Source organism: Malaya genurostris, chromosome 3 (assembly GCF_030247185.1).
Source record: "Malaya genurostris strain Urasoe2022 chromosome 3, Malgen_1.1, whole genome shotgun sequence".
NCBI lineage: Eukaryota > Metazoa > Arthropoda > Insecta > Diptera > Culicidae > Malaya > Malaya genurostris.
The window spans coordinates 214,783,095-214,801,561 of NC_080572.1; the positions used below are offsets into that span (position 1 = coordinate 214,783,095).

The following is an 18,467-nucleotide window of genomic DNA, read 5'->3' on the forward strand; positions in this document are numbered from 1 at the left end:
ATTTGGAGAGCAGCTGCATGTTTCTTACCCGAACGCGTAGGACTCTTACCAAGAGCGGATCGAACTCGTTTAACATTCTCTGGTGTCCGGACCCGGAGGTTTTTTTCAAAATTTGTCACCCGCTGCTTCACAGTATTACGCGAAGGCACCGGCATTTTCGGCTTTAATTTAAATCGTTTGTTAAACTTACGAATAATTATAACGTATGACAGATTCTTAAAAAACGAGCCATACATAAAAACGCGTGAGCGACACTCCAGTGATCCATGCTGGAAAACTACCAGACGAAAATAAATCTTCATCTTTCCGATTTCTACCTCTTTTGTTTGGTTCCAGTGTAATCGGAGAACAAAATGTGTCAGGTTCCTTTGCACAACCGTGTAGAAATAGGTGGGGCAAACTTAACTCGTTTGTGTTAGTAAAATTTACTTTACTTTAGCCAGCCAAGTAAAACAAATACCACGTACTTGCTTTCGTCACACCGTTCGAGCTACTTGGTATTGAATCAAAGCATGTTTTTACATGTATGTCAACATACTAAACTGTTTACAAAATTTTGGTTACTAATGCAAGAAAGCCATGTAGTCTGCACCACCTGTTTATAAGACATTGCTCTACGATGACCCGATAATGTTCAAATGAGTGGAGCTTTGACTTGTTTGGTGGGTTAATATTCTGCTACGTCCAGTAGAGAAACCGCATGGAGTATAATTTTCCAGTTGAAATCATTTATCACGTAACTAACCACTTTCAATTGAAATGAAAATACTCTGCATTACTTCTACAAACATCTATTCAAAGTGTTCAACTGCTGTTGATGACGTTTAGCATTAACCGTTTCCCGTAGTCTTAGAACTTCAAAATAAACGACAGAGCAATATAATCATTCAAACGCTTCAAGAGCTATACAATCATTCCTTCGCTTCTCTAACTTCTCGATGCCGTGCATGTAGAAGGATTTGTCTTTTGCCTCAAAATAGGATTCACCTTTAGCAATTACTTTTTCATTTGAGTTCTTATCATTTGTGAATAATATCATTTGTGAATAATCAGTGGTCACTGGGGCCAGATCTGGACTATACGGTGAATGAAGAAGCCATTCGAAGTGATTGTTTTATCTTTCTCTCAGTTAATGAAGATTATACCGTGTGCTTCCAGAATACTGAAGCCATAACCTTTCCAGTAGGCTGTTATGTCTTTGGACACTTCTTACGTGGTTCATCGACTGCAATGCACTCAGATGATGATCGTTCTGATTCCGGGGTGAAGTGATGAATCCATGTTTCATCCATTGTCACATATCAACGGAAAAATTATGTTATATTACTTGTAAACACTGCTCTGATTCATCAACACGTTGTTGGTTTCGATCGACTGTGAGTAAGCGCGGCACCCACTCATAATCAAACGTTCGTTCAAAATTGTATTTGTTTTCTAAATGACAAAAGTAATGTCACTAAAATGACTGTAATTTTTTTCGGACTAATCGAAATGTCATGAAATTTCATAGATAGACATAAAATAGAATAGGCACATAGGTATCAATATTTAGGTAAGTTTTGAAAGTCCGTTAGGAATTTCATGTCGATGATTATGAGTCCGAATCGCTTTATCAAGCAGGTGCTCAAAGCTCCTACTACTAGAATAGCGAGAAAAGTTGGTTACACAAAAATATCACTATCCCCGTTAAAATAGACGGATTTTAATAATCTATGACTAGTTGGAAATCTAAGTCCCGAAACATATTTTGTTTACAAGGACAATATTGCCAACAAAAATGCAAAATTTTTCACATAAAACTTCGTGTAACTTGAAATGTAAACATCCGATCTCAAAAAATTCAATAGCATTCAGACTGACAAGACACCTTTCATTTGTTACTAGTTTGATGAAAATTGGTTCAGTTATCTCTGAGACCTAGACCTCTCTAGACACACGCACATATCCGCACCCACACGCAGAGATGTCTATCTCCTCTATGTGACGAAGAGCAAGCAAAATTTCTCCCCTCGCACTGACAACTTCAACGAGAGCTCTTCTCTTTCACATATACACACCACTGTTGTATAAAGTGTGCACGCATCATGAGTTTGTTTATTTTCGTTTACCTCCTCCACTGAATCGCACCAAAGTGCTAGAGCATTAGCTAATAAATTCTCTGAGGTGGATGCAGATACTTTCACAGAGGTGTACACGCCGGTGAGCACTCTGGTATGGTTTGCGTAGAAGAAGCGTGGACACGCAAAATCAGCAACATAAAACAATTTATCGTAAAATTTTCGGTTTTCCTTGCAAATTTTTCATAGCAAGGCCAGATCTACTCTGTATTAATTGAAGTTCACAGAAGTGTTCGCTCACCATCACGCGCCAGTAGTCACTTGGGTGTATTTAGACGAGAGCGCGTGAGAGCGATTCATGCGAAGAGAATGTGTTTCACTCGCGCCAGCTGCCTTAACCACAAGCACACACTCAAATGCTGTCTATTCGACACTGAGAAGAAGTGCGCTTTCCTCTTTGTGCGATGCTTCGTTTTTTGCATCCTCGGTGTGGACAAAAATCTGACGCCAGTGTGTATCACTCTGGTGAAATGCCATCTCTGCCCACACGAACTGTTTGCTTGCCCCCATTTCGCGACACAAAGGAGTGGTCTACTGGAGGTATGTGACAGAGAAACTACACCAGAGAACCTAGTCCAGAGGATATGCCACAGTGAAGATAACTGGAACGCAGTGTCGACCACGACGTCCCAGGTCGTAGGCATCTTGCAGCGGAATTGGAGCGCAGAACAACAACAGGCAGCGACGACCGCCGGCCGCTAAACCAGAAGGAATCAGCGAATAATCGTCGGTTCGGAAATTTTTGCCGCGGTCGGGGAACTCTCCGTTTTTGTAGTCTAAATTCTTCATCGGGGATTAGACGAATAGATTGCAACATAGCTCCGATATGGATCGTCGGGGCTTCAGTGGAACGGAAGCCATCCTCCAACCGGAATTATTGAACCGACCTTCGAGTGTCCCGGGTGGCGTAACATGAAAGTCGGTGTCGGGAGAACTACTTCGTCGGGGACTAGCCGAGTAATAGCCACAGCACCGAAGTCGAGTCGTCTAAGCGCCAGTGAAGCGGAAGCCACACTCCATCCAGAATCTTTGGACCGACCTCGACACTCATTCGGGATTCCCGTGTGGCGTAACACGAGGTTCAGTGTCGGGAGAATTTCTCTCGTCGGGTAGCTTTCCGTCGAGGTGGTCTAAATCCTTCGTCAGGGATTAGACGAATATATTGCGACGTAACTCCGGTGTGGATCATTTGGGCACCAGTGAACCGAACGTCATCCTCTCACCAGAATCTCTGGACCGACCCAAGCATCTTACTAATCAAACCATGCACAGGTTTCGGAAGTGTCGGTCTCGGGAAAAAATTCCATCGTCGGGGAACTTTCCGTCGATGTTGGCTACATCTATCGTTGGAGACTAGCCGAGAAGTGTCGTGACGTAGATTAGCCCTGGGTCACCAAAGCGACAGCGAACCGGAAGTCATGCTCCAATCGGAATCGCCGTACCCACCTTGATATGCTCCTGGTCGATCCCCTTGAAGTGATGCAGACGTCCATGGCGATCCACAAGGCCGGGAAGGGTACTGTGAGCACCGATAGCCTTCCACCCCGAAGTAATACCTAGCTGTGGTACGGAGAGGTAGGGTTGGAGATTCAAGGTGTTTTAGTGGGTAGTTACATTTATACAGGGGAAGTCCAGTGGAGAGCCCCACACTTTGTTCGTAAATGTTTTTCATCTTGTAAAAAACACACACAGACATTTACTCAGTTCTTCGAGCTGAGTCGATTGGGGTATGGCATATGGGCCTCAGAAATTTTTGCATAAGTTTGTGCAAAGTCTATACCAATTTTTTATATTTATAAAAATTAATAAACAAAGTTTAATGCAGTCATAGTATAACTGGGAAAATGCAAATAAGTAAAAGCGAAGCTAAAAACCTATAGCTTTGCCCCTTTTACTGAGAACATCTGATTTTAATTTAAACGCGTAAAATGTTCCTAGATGGCGATTGATTTAAAATGGCGAACGTTATATATAACATTGCTGCTAACTATGGTTCATAACTTCACATTCGTCTGTAGTATATTTAAACAACTTCATATGGTTTATTTAAAAACTTTGGTTCTTTGTTTAGACACAAACTATGTAAATTTCTAAGGTGACATTATGGAATCTAACATAAGAATGCCATCCCATAGAAGTTTCATCATATTAACGATATTTCGAAAGCAATCTCATGCAAAAATCTCCTTGCTTCGTAAAACAATTGTCACAAATCATAGCAAGGTATATCTCACATGTGCACATAATCAATTGAGAACGCGAGGATGATTGTAAGTACATCTAATCATTTTAATATACTAGAACGATGTCCTCTTACCTGAAAGTAAAAGCCGAGCAACACTATAATAAAGAAGAGGCGACTAGGATTTAAACCATGTTCGATGTACAGCCGTTTCTACCACAGTTCAGGGTGGCGAAAATGGTAACGCGTATGAACGGATTGCATAAGAACTCTAACTCTAACTAATCATTTCAGTGAGTTTCTCAATCATTTAGCTTCTCCAACAAATGTTTTCACTCGGCCATTGCAAAAACTGAACATAATTATGGCGACTTTACGTCAAACCAATTGAAAAAAAGAAAGCTAAAGAATTAAGGTTCATTCATGGTCTAGTAGATAACGAAAGGAACAAAAAACTCTTACAGACCTAGTGAAACAACGACATCAAAACGGACGGTAAAAGCAATTTTTTAACAATCAAGGCATGTTTTGCAGAAGAGCGAAAAACGTAAATAATATTAACTCTACACAGTCAGAAGAGCAATAAAAATCTTACCACATAGAAATTAAAAACCAAATAACTAACGAAACGATAAATAATTACACAGATAAAAATATTTTGTGATTTTACATTTATTTTCATGCACATATTTGGAGCAGGCAATTAAATAGAAATTTACATTACAAAACGAAGCGGTTTGTAAATATACAGTCTTTTTGGATGAAAAACTAAATGAATTTTAATGTAATTTTACATCAATCATGGTTTTAAATCAGATTTTCGTTTCAACTGATGTCTATTTCATAGTACTATCGGTTTACATGTCGTGTAAGTTTCATCTTTTCTTTCTGTGTATAATTAAATAAACATTCATTCTCATCGCCAGTTTGAGTTTAACTGAGCTAAAAAGCTAACATAAATCAATTAAAAATAGGTAAAGTGGGGTAAATAACGACACCAGCGAAAACTGTGCCTCTGAGAAAGGAGAGGAATGTTAGTCCGACACCCATTATTTCTTAAGACCGCGGGTACCGTTGTATCGTCACGAGTAAATCACGAAGAAAGAAAAGGAACTAGTAGAAAACGAATGAAATTTGAATATATTTTGGAAAATTATACCATAACGAAAGAGATCATGGTACACAAACGAGAAATTATCGAAATTTGTCGGATCTACAAGGTACTCAATAACAGTGCATCGCTCTGCGTCTTCAATCGCATTTACTCTAACATCATCCTGAGGTTGATGTCAGAGTGAGCGCGGAACGTGGGCCGAAGCGAAGCGATTCAATGCGATGTACTGTTTTCGCATCGCATTCACTCTGACAGGTTTACTTTGATTAAATGTAGTAAACTCGCACGCGCGTCTTGACGCTTCGCGTGACGCTTTTACTCTGACAGCAACCTAAGGGTGTTGACAGAGTGAACGTGATTTTCGAAGTGTTCACCCGTATTATCGCGTTACAACACGAATTCATTTCGAAAGTGACCTAACAGTAGTCCACCCAAAACCATTTACATATATTTGGATATGAATAAAGTGATTTACCTGATTTAACACTTACCGTTTAAATACCAAATGTAATGAAAATCGATTCGATCCGTGAAACGATAAATATCGACTAGGATAGCATCAGATGTTCAAAGGTTTAAGAATTAACACAAATAATGTATCGTAAAAATTATTTTCTCATCCGAAAAACAATTAATAATAAAACACAAAACTAAATTCATGCGACCACGACGGCATATTAATTTCACTATGTTCTGTATGTTGACAAACGTTAAGTTACCAAGTTCCATGTTTTCACTTACTATGCGTTTGTATTTTTAATTTACCCCTCCAATAAATCCCAATCCTGAACGAAATAGTGCAAACGTTTAAAATAGCCCTCACCAAGAAACAGAGCCATTTTCAAAAGGCCACCCCAGTTCAACAAACAATGCAGAAAAATAATTAGTCGTTTTTACCTTTCCCATATTCTTGTGCTTCGTGGACGTTATTTTCCGTAGCCGGTAAGTGTTATTTTGCTATTTTTTCCTATCATCCCTCTCTGTTCGACTCTCGGTTCCTACTCGGAAATGGAGCAGAACGTGAAAATGAAAACCTTACGGAGTGGAGGTACTAATTTTTGCTCACCTTTCCAACAAAAGGGGATAACACAAGTCACAAGTCGAGATGGAAATTAGTGTCTTCACCTTAAATATCAGCCGAGAATTCCCATAGCTTACATTTGTCACCGTTAGCTTCTCGAATGAACAACACTTTGCATACTCCAGCAGGTTTCATAAAGCCATCACGAACGCGTGGGGACATTGGGATGTGTGGGATTTTCACAATTTTCCATTACAACCAGCCAGTCACCGAAATGGTTACTCATTCTCATAGGAATATTTACTAACGCAGTGGTAGATTGGATGTAGCGACGTTTTTTGTTCTTGTTTTTTGACAACTGTCAAGTTTGGTACTTTCACACGATAAATGGGGCAAGTATCAAAGTTAAATTTTTTTTTGTTAATCTTAACTCCACTGCATATATAACTGAGAGAATAATTCTAGAGTCAAGGGACGAGTAAGAGATTTTTTGTTTTACTCATGTGGTTTTGTATCGCTTCCAATCTTTTTTTTCTGTCGTTCATTCAGTTAAGACATTTGAGATATAATGTGTCTCATGACCATTAGGGTGCCAAAGTTTTGGGGTCGTCTTTAATATCGTAAAGTGGTAGTGCTATGCAAAATTTTAGCTAAATCGGTCCGGCGATTGAAGTTTCGATCTTAAAAAATCATCATAGGGGAAGTACATGAAATTTCCGAAATCGAACATTTTTTATGCCAAATGTCTTAGAATTACGTGAAACGTCTAGATCTGGTGTCATCTCGAAAAAAAAAGGTTTTGAAAAAAATCAACTCTGGGACTGAGATTTCTGATATCGAAAGTTTTGTTTGCCAAATGTCATAGAATTGCATGACACGTCGAGATCTGTGGTTATCTTGAAATAACTTTATGCATTTCTAAGACATTCGACATCAAAAGAACATTTCGAGTTCCAGAGAATCGATCTTTAAAAAAACAATTTTCGAGATAACACTAGATCCTCGCCGCTTCATGCGGTTCTAAGACATTGAGACATTTATTTTTCGATTTCGAAAATCTCAAAATCTCAGTCCCAGAGTCGATTGAAAAAAATAATTCAAGATGGCACTAGATCTCGACGACTGACATATGGCATCGAAAAAACTTTTCGATTCCGGATATTTCATGTACTGGGGATTTTTCAGGATAGAATTTTTTTTCAATTTCATCCATCGGATGGCACCCCTTATCCATATCCGATTTAGTTCAAATTTCGCATAGAGATTTTTTTTGAGTCTTAAGACGTAAGACCTAAGAGCTTTGAACTAGTTTTCATTTTATCAGTATATAACGAAGAAAACATATTGGGAAAATGTCATGCGAATACTACTATTTAATGAAAACCGCGAAAAAGCTACCGCAGAGACGGGACTCGAACCTGTAGCTAGCTCCTATCCGGAGAAATTTTTTTGCCAATTAAACTAGCCTTTACCCATAGTTTCACACATGAAGTCTCAAATCAGTGTCTGACGGCAAAACAAAAAGTGAAAATAGACTTGCGATCAGGCTTATCACATATACAGATTAATCTGTGTTTTACAAATTTTCCAGATAAATTTGTGACCGAGGTGTGGAAATATTTATCTTTCAAACGCTCGGGTAGGGATTTTCATCGAACTTATTTTTTCAAACAATCATAACTCTTGATACCGTTGACCAATTTTCATGCGTCCAGTGTCAAAGCGGTCCAAAAACACCGGAGTTATTCCAGATCGCGTTGGGGTATGTCTGTTCTGCCTTTAGAAGTTTTTGGTACATAAAATTTTATATAAGTATGGGATTAATACGGAAATTGTATAAAATGTGAAGGACTTATGTACTAGAACTCATAAAATGCAATGTCCAATTCCGGTAAATCCGGATTGTGGTCCCATAGAATTGTGCTTGAAATTTGACATGGCATTTCATCTCAGGACTTCTCAAGTTGTTGGAAGGCTTTCAAAACTAATTTGGGAACTCCAGTTTAGTATTTGTTAGCTGATCTGCAGATTTTCTAGATTTTGATGTAAATTCAAAGTACTTTCCACTTAGAGCTGTTTGAACAACTACTTTTTGCCACCTTTATAACATACTTCTAACGGCAGAACTGACATACCCCAACGTGATCTGGAATAATTTCGGTGTTTTTGGACCGCAGCGGCTCCGTATGAGTTAGCATGGACTAGAAGAAAATCTGTTTTATTTTACACTGGACGCATCGAAATTGATCAACGGTATCAAAAGTTTTGATTTTTTGAAAAAATAAATTCGTTGAAAATCCCTACCCGAGCGTTTGAGTGGTAATTGAATAATAATCGAGTTAAAATATATTAAATAATGGAACTATTTTTTTCGCGAAGTAAATTCATTATCCTGATATTGACGGATTTTGCACTGAATCGTCTTCAGAGTTAGCAGCACCCTGTCAGATTTTAATGATCTTGCTGTACATAAAGACGTTGTCACAAATACCCGCTTAGCACACTTTATTTTCCAAAAATGATCTAGACTGTCCTTTGAAAAGAGTCATACTTTTTTTACCATTTTTCTTTTCACACAGCTGTAGTCCAAAAATGGCATTGTCTACAAAAAAGTGTTCTTTGAGTGGTTTCTACAAAATTAGTCAAGTTTTTGAATGAAAATTTTGAAAAATATTCTCATCGACTTGTAAACTGAAAAAATCGATTTTGAAAATTCAAAGTCGAGTTGCATGAAAAAACATTTTTGATTTGGATGAAGCTTTGTTACAAGATTACGATCGCTACCTACAGTCAAAACTACAGATAAATAAAAATATACTTTGGCTGTGAACCATTTCACGGTTAATTTTAACTTTTGGTTGAAATCTAACACTTGAGTGGTTATTTTGGGTCGAGTAGTTAAATTTAACTAAAACTGCGGCCCATTTCCAAATTTGACGGGCGGAAAGTTATTTGGGTTTATTTTCCACTGGATATAATTTCAACTAAAGAATTGATATTAGAATTTTCATTGCAAGATTTTGTTCAGTGTCGGAAAATAACCATCGATTTGTCAAAAATAACCATGCTCTCGGGCAGAGTTATTTTTGACAACATCAAAATAATCGCTCGAGTTTCAGATTTCAACCAAAAGTTAAAATTTACCGCGAAATGGTTCACAGCTTTAGTTGCTATATTTGACAATATTTTCTCACAAACTGAGTTTCATTGAACTCTGAGATAATTATGACGTTCGTTGGTTTAGTTTTCGATAAAATTACACTGAAAAAAATCAGTTTGAGCATGGAAATTTTTTTTTAAATAACCCAATTTAAATTTATGACTTTTTGCAGCAAAATTGCATTATAATCAAAAATGTTTTTTTTTTGCGAATCGATTTTAAATTTTCAAAATCGATTTTAGTTTTTTCAATGTAGCGATTGATTAGGATTTTATCAATATTTTTTTTCAATCTATACACTGAAGTCTCTTTTTACGCGGGGGATACGTACCGCGTAAAAAAACTGCGCAAAAAAATCTCGTAATTTCGGAAATCCGCGTAAAAAACCTCCATCTAAAAAAAAAAATTGATGCCAAATGTCTTCCAAATGAATGAAACGTCCAGATCTGATGTAATCTTAAAATATTTTTTTTTGTGAAAATCGACTTTGGGACATAGTAAAATTTGAGACTTCCAAAATCGAATTTTTTTTGATTCCGAAAAAAAACCGCGTAACTTTGAAAATCCGCGTGAAAAAAAAACCTCGTAACTTCCGAAATCCGTGGCGAAAAAGCCGCGTAAAAAGAGACCCCAGTGTATGCTGTTAACTCCGAATACGTTTTTGCGCAAAAATCGTTTATTCGAATACTACACTGAAAAAAATCGGGTTCCAAAACTGAAAGTCAACTTACAAAAACAAGAACACGACTTTCGAATTCAATGAAACATTTGCCAAAGGTGGGTTATTATGTTCCCCTCCAACCGCCCATGTTACAATACAGGCGGACAGTTTAAAGAAAAAAGTGTTTATAACTGAAACTTTTTCTTCTCTATTACTGATACTTTTGGCAAATATCGGGCAACCAGTATTCTGAATATTGAATAAATTGTTAGATGAAAATGACTTGACTAATTTTGTAAAAACCACATTCACACTTTTTTGTAGAATTTGTAATTTTTCGACTACAGCTATTTGAAAAAATGGTAAAATTAGATTGGCCCTCCTCAAAAGACAGTCTGGATAATTTTTGGTAAAACATGTGTGATTTTTGTGACAAAGTCTTCATGTACAGTTATTAGAATCTAAGAGGGTGTTACCAACGTCCCATCTGCTAATAAAGATTTCTCTACGCTTCACACAGATTGCCTATTGCATTATATCTTATAAACGAAAATAAAAATAATTGGGATAAGTCCTCACTTTCAGATTGGGGTTTAAAAGTTTTTCATCAAATCGTCATTTCGAGAGGCTCAAACGCAAAAATTTCAGCGTTTTTCCAACGACAACATAATAAAATTCAGACGAAGGGAAATTTTGATTTGTTTAGATTTGGGTTCTAAAGACATTTTCATTTCGTTGTTCTTCGATTTCTTATCACTTCTATATACAGATTTTCAATTCAAATTTTCGATCCCCCGATACAGATTTAATGATTTTTCTTCTGAAAAATGCAGATTTAAATGTGGCAACCCTGCTTGCGATACGACGCCATGACTATAATTGAATGGCGTGGCGCCCGACCACAGTGAAGCACGCTCGATTCTTCTATGGGTTCGAGTCCCGTCTCTGCGGTAGCTTTTCCGCAGTTTTCATTGATGCATTGATGCAGTTGTATTTGCATGTAATTTTTCCAAAATGATTCCCTCATTAGATACAGATCAAATGCATAAGCTCTTTCTGTGTTTAACATGGATTCCAAGTCAGTAAAGCTTTGAAATTCTTCGTTTTGGAAAAAGTTCGAAGCTCCAGAGCAACACTCGTTGTCTTCAACGTCAAAATAGCTTTTGAAAAGTTTGAACCGAGCATATTTCATGATGAAGAACGAAAGTAGCCTTTCCGAAAAATGACTCTTTTTTGATACGAAATGTACCGTAATGCCCTCCAATATGACGCATGAAATCTGGAATTTCATTCCGAAATCTACTAGTGGTTTTCAGAACACTGGAAGTTTACTTAGAGACCAATTAAAACTCTGCTTATGAAATAGGCTTTGATTAAAGTACTCAGTAACAGGCAGTAGTTCTTTAGTTGTAGAAGCTACAATTTAAAATAATTTTGCTTCGTGACACGATCCCTTTTCAATAAAAATTTATACTCCATAAATGAAAATTATACACCCCGATTCTGCAATCCGACGGATTTGTGATACGAACGAATCAACACTTTCGTTCTAGTTCGAATTTTGCATTCTTGATTCCGTTCGACTTGTATGATTCGATCGACTCTCGTTAGAGAACACCAGAAATTTCGAACACTAACCATCAAAGCTGTCAACGCTACTTACACGTTCTTTTCATATTATTCATTTATATAACGAAACCATCACACTTGTATAAACAAATTAGAACGATTCTAAACCGAACAGAAGTAATACATACGCAAGTCGATCGAGTAATGTTCGAAAATTTAACAACTCGAACGAATGATATTCGAGTTCATACCCAATTCGAATGGAATGCAGAATGGAAATTGCACATTCAATCGGAATATCTTGAACCGATCGACGTACAGAATAGGGGTGATAATCTCGCAAAAGGAAACTAAATATTGAAATGAATATCTGTTTACTCAACATAAAAGAAGAATATTAAAGTAAAATGCATCTTTGTGTTACACATGTGAATGCCTAACATTTATAAATTTCATTTGTATATACAAGGAAGGGGTTCCAGGGCTCAAACCCCTCCCGAAACTTAAAATATTTGAATATGAAAACTCTTCTTTATAGATAGGTCGAGTTTTGCGCCAAATCGAACACATGTTGGCAGCACCCTCTTTGATTTGAATAAAACTTTCTTGACAGTCTTTGTGTCAAAAAATAACTTTGCTTTCTTTGGTTTTCCAAAATTTATCCAGACTGTCTACTGAAAAGAGCTAAACATTTTTAACCAAGTTTTTTCCCCAATGGATTTTTTTGGTAATGATAAATTCTACAAAAAAGTGTTATACTAGTGATTTCAACAAAATCTGTCAAATTTTTCAATAAAACATACTGAAAAAAATTGTTATTGATTCCTACACTGAAAACAATTGATTTCAAAAATTTAAAATCAATTTACAAAGAAAACCATTTTTCTCCCAAGAAATATTTATTGTTTAAACTGAGTTTTTTGTTTCATTGTTTACTAAAATCCAAACAAAACTGAAAATCATAATCATCCAAGATTCCAATGAATCTCAATTTGTGAGAAAAGGAATAGAAATACCCTGTTCTAGTTGCCCGATATTTGCAGAAAGTATCAGTGCTGTATAAGAAAAAGTCTTTGTTAGAAAAACGCCCATCTCAAAATGTATGAAAGATTGGTAGGGCACATAAGTATCTATAGTGAGGCAAAATTTTATTAAAATAAAGAGCGGCTTTGTTTTTGTAATTTGACTTAGATCGATTTTGTTCAATGTCAAATTCGATTAGTATATTCATTCGAAAATTAGACTTATTTTGAGAACATCACCAGAACAACAATTTTCTGAAGGATTTGTCATTTTGCTACTCTAATTAATTGCAAAAAAAATGGTAGAGTCGTCTAGACCTTTTCAAAAGATAGTCAATTTTGTGAAAAAAAATAAAGTGTACTAAGTAGCTTGTTGTAACAAAATCTATATGCTGTTTATTTATTGAAAGATGGCTTTTTGGTCAAGTGTTGCTGTTAACTCCGTATGCGGTTTTGCGCAATTCAATTCTATTCGATTACTACACAGAAAAAATGGGTTTTCAAAATTGAAAGTCGACTTACAAAAAAAGAACACGACTTTCGACTTCAACGGAACTTTGTCCAAAGGTAGGTTATTATGTTCCCTTCTAACCGGCCACCCATTGTAAGGTGGACAATTTTGGGAGAAAAGTGTTTCTAAATAAAACTTTTTCTTCTCCTTTACTGATACTTTTGGCAAATATCGGGCAACCAGTATTCTGTGAAATCTCCTATTAAAATTAAGATTTATTAATTTTTTAGATGGTAATGACTTTCAGTTTAATTTATGTTGTAAATGTTTGTTATCAGAGAAAATGTTTTCTTTGTAAATTGATTTCAAAGTTTTAAAGTCAATTTTTTCAGTGTAGTACTCGATATGGAAGATATTCAGTACTTTTATTGGAAAATTTAATCAGTCAAATTTTCCAATAATAAATGAAAAAAGTGAAAATCAATAGTATAATACATTTTTTAGGCTTTGTCATTTTTCGTCAACTATTTGAATATAAATGGTTAAAAAAGTTTAGCCCTAATTAAAAGACAGCCTAGATCAATTTTGGAAAAACAAAGTATGCAATGTGACGTTTTATGGCAAAGTCTACATGTCCAGAAAGTTTCATTCAAACCTGAGAAAATTTTGCCAACTGCGGATATGATTTAGCGCGAAATTCATCATATTTAAGTCAATTATAAAACGAAAAATTTTCTACAAACGACTTTATCCAAAAAAAATTCAAAAAATTGTACACATATTTTCATGCGTATGGAAATTAATCATCATGTTCGAAACCCACACTCAAATTTTTTTCTGGGAGCGCACCTGATGATTGTTATGGCGAAAATTACAATCTGGTAAATATTGGAATTTTGAACGAACGTTCCTACAAATTCAGATGCTTAAGAGTTTTATTGTTATAATGTATACTCTTACATATTATCACAATGCAATCAACCAGGGGAAAATTTATTTGTTTACAAATAAAGGGTGATTTTTTTAGATGAAAAAGATGTAATTTCGAAAAAAAAAACACAAAAAATGGACGACATCTTTATTGGAATCGATAGAACGAGCAATATAATGTAATGTTTGAAGATGATTTCATGTTGGCCGCAGCTTTGTTACGCGTGCTGTGTGGGATGTGGCACCGTCTTGTTGAAACCACATGTCAGGCATGTCCAATTCTTCCATTTTGGACAAAAATAATCGTCAATTATCACACGGTAGAGCTCGATAAAAAAAAGCGGATCATCCTCCAACTTTAACAGCGCCCATTTGCAAGCGTTATTCGTTCGTAAGTCGATTCATGATTAAATTATAGACCAAACTGAGTAAGTTTAAAAACAGTGTTGTCAAAAAGATACCAGCAAAAAATCACCCTTTTGTAGACACACTACAAAAATGAAACTTTTATTGAAACCCAACGAAAGTCGTTTTTCTTATTTTAAGTGTGTAGTATGAATGTAGTGTCACCCCGATGCTCACGTAATTTGGATCCTTATTTATGTAGAAGAATGAATGTAACGCCCAATTTTGTTATCAATCCTCCAAGTTTCGAACATTTATCCTCTGCATGTGTACCTTCAAGAGCCATCAGAAATCCTTTCCGTGTGAACAAGAAATCACATCAGAATTCACTACCTGTTGTTCTCTGCCGTGTGCCTAAAACTTCCCCCAGAGCAAAATACCAAATTCCAATCACGACAAAGCTACATTACCACTCTTACTCTCACTCCTCCTGACTCTTTTTCACGGTGACATTAGCTGTCCTTATATATTGTCCCGGGATGGGGAAATGCGACGACCGGCTTACGAAATCTTCTTACAGCTGCGAACGAGCAACGAAGCGATAGATTGTCTCTTGCTGCTATCATGTTCTTTTCCGAACTGATTGTGAGTTCAATTCCAATCAATCACAGCAATGTTCATAATTTCAACAGGAAAAAAAACACTGCAGAATATATGTGGCATATCTCTTTGAATAGAAATAAAAGACTTCAGTCTTATCAATCGTAATTGATCCTAGCTATATTCTAGCTCTAATGGGAATTTATGCTAATGGAGCCTAGTTGCTAGTATTGAAATGTACGAAAATCAAATGATTTATGAGTTAATTAATTGATATTACATTGAGATGTGTTTCCAGTGCTGAATACTGTAACGATTGCTTCAACCGTACGTTACCCATTTACTAACGATATTCCCTCCCGGTAGGGTGTCAAGAAACGGGATTCCGGTGGACCGAACGAGATTGTCGCCTGCACGAGCTGCGCGGGTGGAACCAGTCCCTGTACACACTCGGCCAACAACGGCTGTGCCACAGAGGTAAGCAATATGATTTGAACGATGGAAAATACATTATTTATGATTACACGATGGAATTCGGTTGAACAGCACTTTCCTGTTACGTCATCGTCGTCACATCTTTTACGCCCCAGGAAATGAAAATGAAATTTTACGATTGATTTCCAGGTGAAGTTTTTTTTCGTTAATCGGATCTGGTTTTGTGATACAATTGAGCGGAATAATTCTATCTGAGTGTGCATTCATTTATTACTTTTTTTATCAAGGGACAAGTTTTGCATCATCGTTAATTCCGATTAAATCATTGTAGAATCACTTGCACGATTTTTTCAAAGAACAAGTACGTGGGACTGCATACTTATGGTTGAAAAGAATAATTTTTCTGGTGAGAAAATTATGTGAACCATTTCTTTTTTTCATTGTAAAACTACCTGGAAATAAGATTACATCAGTATTAAAAATTGGCGATAACTTTTGGAACGTGACACGAAATATTTGCACATTAACACAAAAAATACTGGACAGCTGCCAACCAGGCTCTTCAAATCACCATGCATTGAGTGTCTGAGAGCCGCTGAGTCAAACCTAAAATTCTCTCGATATTCCACTCGTCAAGACGCACATTGATTGCCGAAGCAATTGACATTATCTTCATTTCTCCTGTCACTGCTTGATTACGATGTGACTAAATAATGATCGAACAGCATAAAAATTGAAATATAGTCATTCACTCCAAAGAACTTCAAGTTCGATGACTTTTTGCAAAAAATAATGAACTTCATCAGTTCATGTTTATGATAGTACTCTCTTTGATTTTTTTTTGATTCAACAGAGAATAGGAGAATGAGAGAGAAAACAAAAGGAGTTCCCTGTTTTTGACTGAGCATACTTCTACTTTGTCATGAAATTATCTAGTATCTCATTTGACAGTCACTTTCACAGTACAAATTACAGTTGACGATGATTTTAGTCAGTCCGTCATCCGACGTGACTGACAAATTGCAATTCTGCTGTCAACTGCCACTATGAAACACAGCATGGATCTGGCAGCCCTTAACAACCAAAGTATCAAATATAATTTATTTAAATATAGATGTTTCACAATTGTTATGAACAGTTATTTTTATTGTGTTTGTAACAGATGAGAAGATCATTCATATTATTGCTTGTGAAAGCAAATCAAAAATTTCAATGGGTTGTATTCCAAATCTATTTATTATATTGACTGTACAAATGAGTTCATTTGAGCTGTTTCATATCCGATATCGAATCAGAAACTTCATATAAGCAATACCACAATGGTTGCGTGAAAAGTTAGGTAATATTGCGAATGCGGTGAATTCTAAAATTTTGCCAGGAACTTTTTCCTCCCACTAAAATATTGTTACGAAAGCCACATGTCGTTCACATAATGGATGCCACTTTAAATTTGCAGGCAGGTTTTAAAGAAAAATAAAACTTTATCAATTTATGTTTATGTTAGTACTCTCATGGATTTTTTTACTTCAACAGGGAATAGGAGAATGAGAGAGAAAACAAAAAAGTCGTCTGTCTTTGACTGAGTATACTTCTACTTGGTCATAGAACTATCGAGTATCTCATTTGACAGACACTTTGACCGTACCGATTACTGTTGACGATGATTTTAGTCAGTCTGTCAAGGTCATTTGACATGACTGGAAATTTGCAACTCTGGATGTGTCACTCATTTTTCAGTTACATTCAGAGAGCGTGTACAGTATAGGAAGGAGGTAGAGACGTTTTAGCTCGTTCTGGGATTTATCAGTATCTATCGAGAAAAATAGATTGGAAAATAGACCATCGAATACAATTGAATTCTGCGAAAAAGTTGTCGCAGAAACGGAATTCAAACCGCAGTTTTCCCCTAATAGGGTAAACTGAGTCGAGTTTATCTCGTCAAATACTGTAAAAAAAAGAAAACCATGCTTTGCCAGTGACGCAACGGTATTCGTCGAAAAAACTTGATATCCAGATCTCAACATTTGTTTCAGAGGAACCAACTAAATTTTTATCCGGTTTTTGCACGTAATTTTTTTGTCTGCTTCTTGCATGATATAAATATTTTAAACGATTTTTGGATAGAAAAATTCGTGTCCGGGATTTTCCCTCAAGGTTTTTAACTCGGTTTTTACATTCAAAAATTATCAAACGGGTTTCTCTAGCTAAGTTCACGATCACGTATGTAAATCTTTCAAACTTTTCTTTTAAAGCACGTCATTCTACCTTTTCAAGTGTAATTAGTGCAGAATAAAACAAAATATTATTTTCAAAAATATACGAATTGTCGGGCCTATAGTTTTATCACCCCTATCACTTTTGGACAGCCTCCTCGATCGCTCTCCTCAACACAGAACTGGGGGTGCTGGGAGAGTTCATATCCTTGGGCACCAACTGGGCGCTGTTCGCGGCATATCACTCGATGGCATTTTCCTGTAAAACCAAGATACCAAGCCTATTGAAAGCAAAACGGAACAATTGTGTTGCACATGAATTTTCTGGTTGATACCCCCAATCGCGATGTAAATGTCGCTCTACAATCCATAGAAACATATTAAACACACGAGATATTTCTTTGTGATAATCCACAGCTTAGGGGCTGTCCATAAAAGACGTCACGCCGCAAGGGGGTGGGGGGTGTTTCATAAAACGTGACCTTTTGTGACAGGAGGAAGGGGAGGAAGTTTTTGGAATGTGACGTCCAATGTTTTCAATGAGCGCATTTTTGAAATACCTAATTATTTTACTGCTTTGTCCTATTTCCTGAAAAAATTTCCACAATGAACTTTACATTCTATAGGAAAACGTGTATTTGTTGATG

General features: G+C 36.4%; 1 protein-coding gene across 31 annotated transcripts in view; it reads left to right on the top strand.

The window, feature by feature from the left end:
• LOC131434953 (glutamate-gated chloride channel) overlaps positions 1 to 18,467 on the top strand; it is a 449,131-nt gene that overhangs the window by 417,178 nt on the left and 13,486 nt on the right. For 22 of the 31 annotated variants that reach the window (XM_058602298.1, XM_058602294.1, XM_058602295.1 and 19 more), the window contains one exon: positions 15,539 to 15,649. In XM_058602298.1, the coding sequence (XP_058458281.1) occupies positions 15,539 to 15,649 (111 nt within the window). The remainder of the gene's footprint in view (positions 1 to 15,538; positions 15,650 to 18,467) is intronic. The other 9 variants (XM_058602299.1, XM_058602313.1, XM_058602316.1 and 6 more) reach the window with 1 other exon arrangement.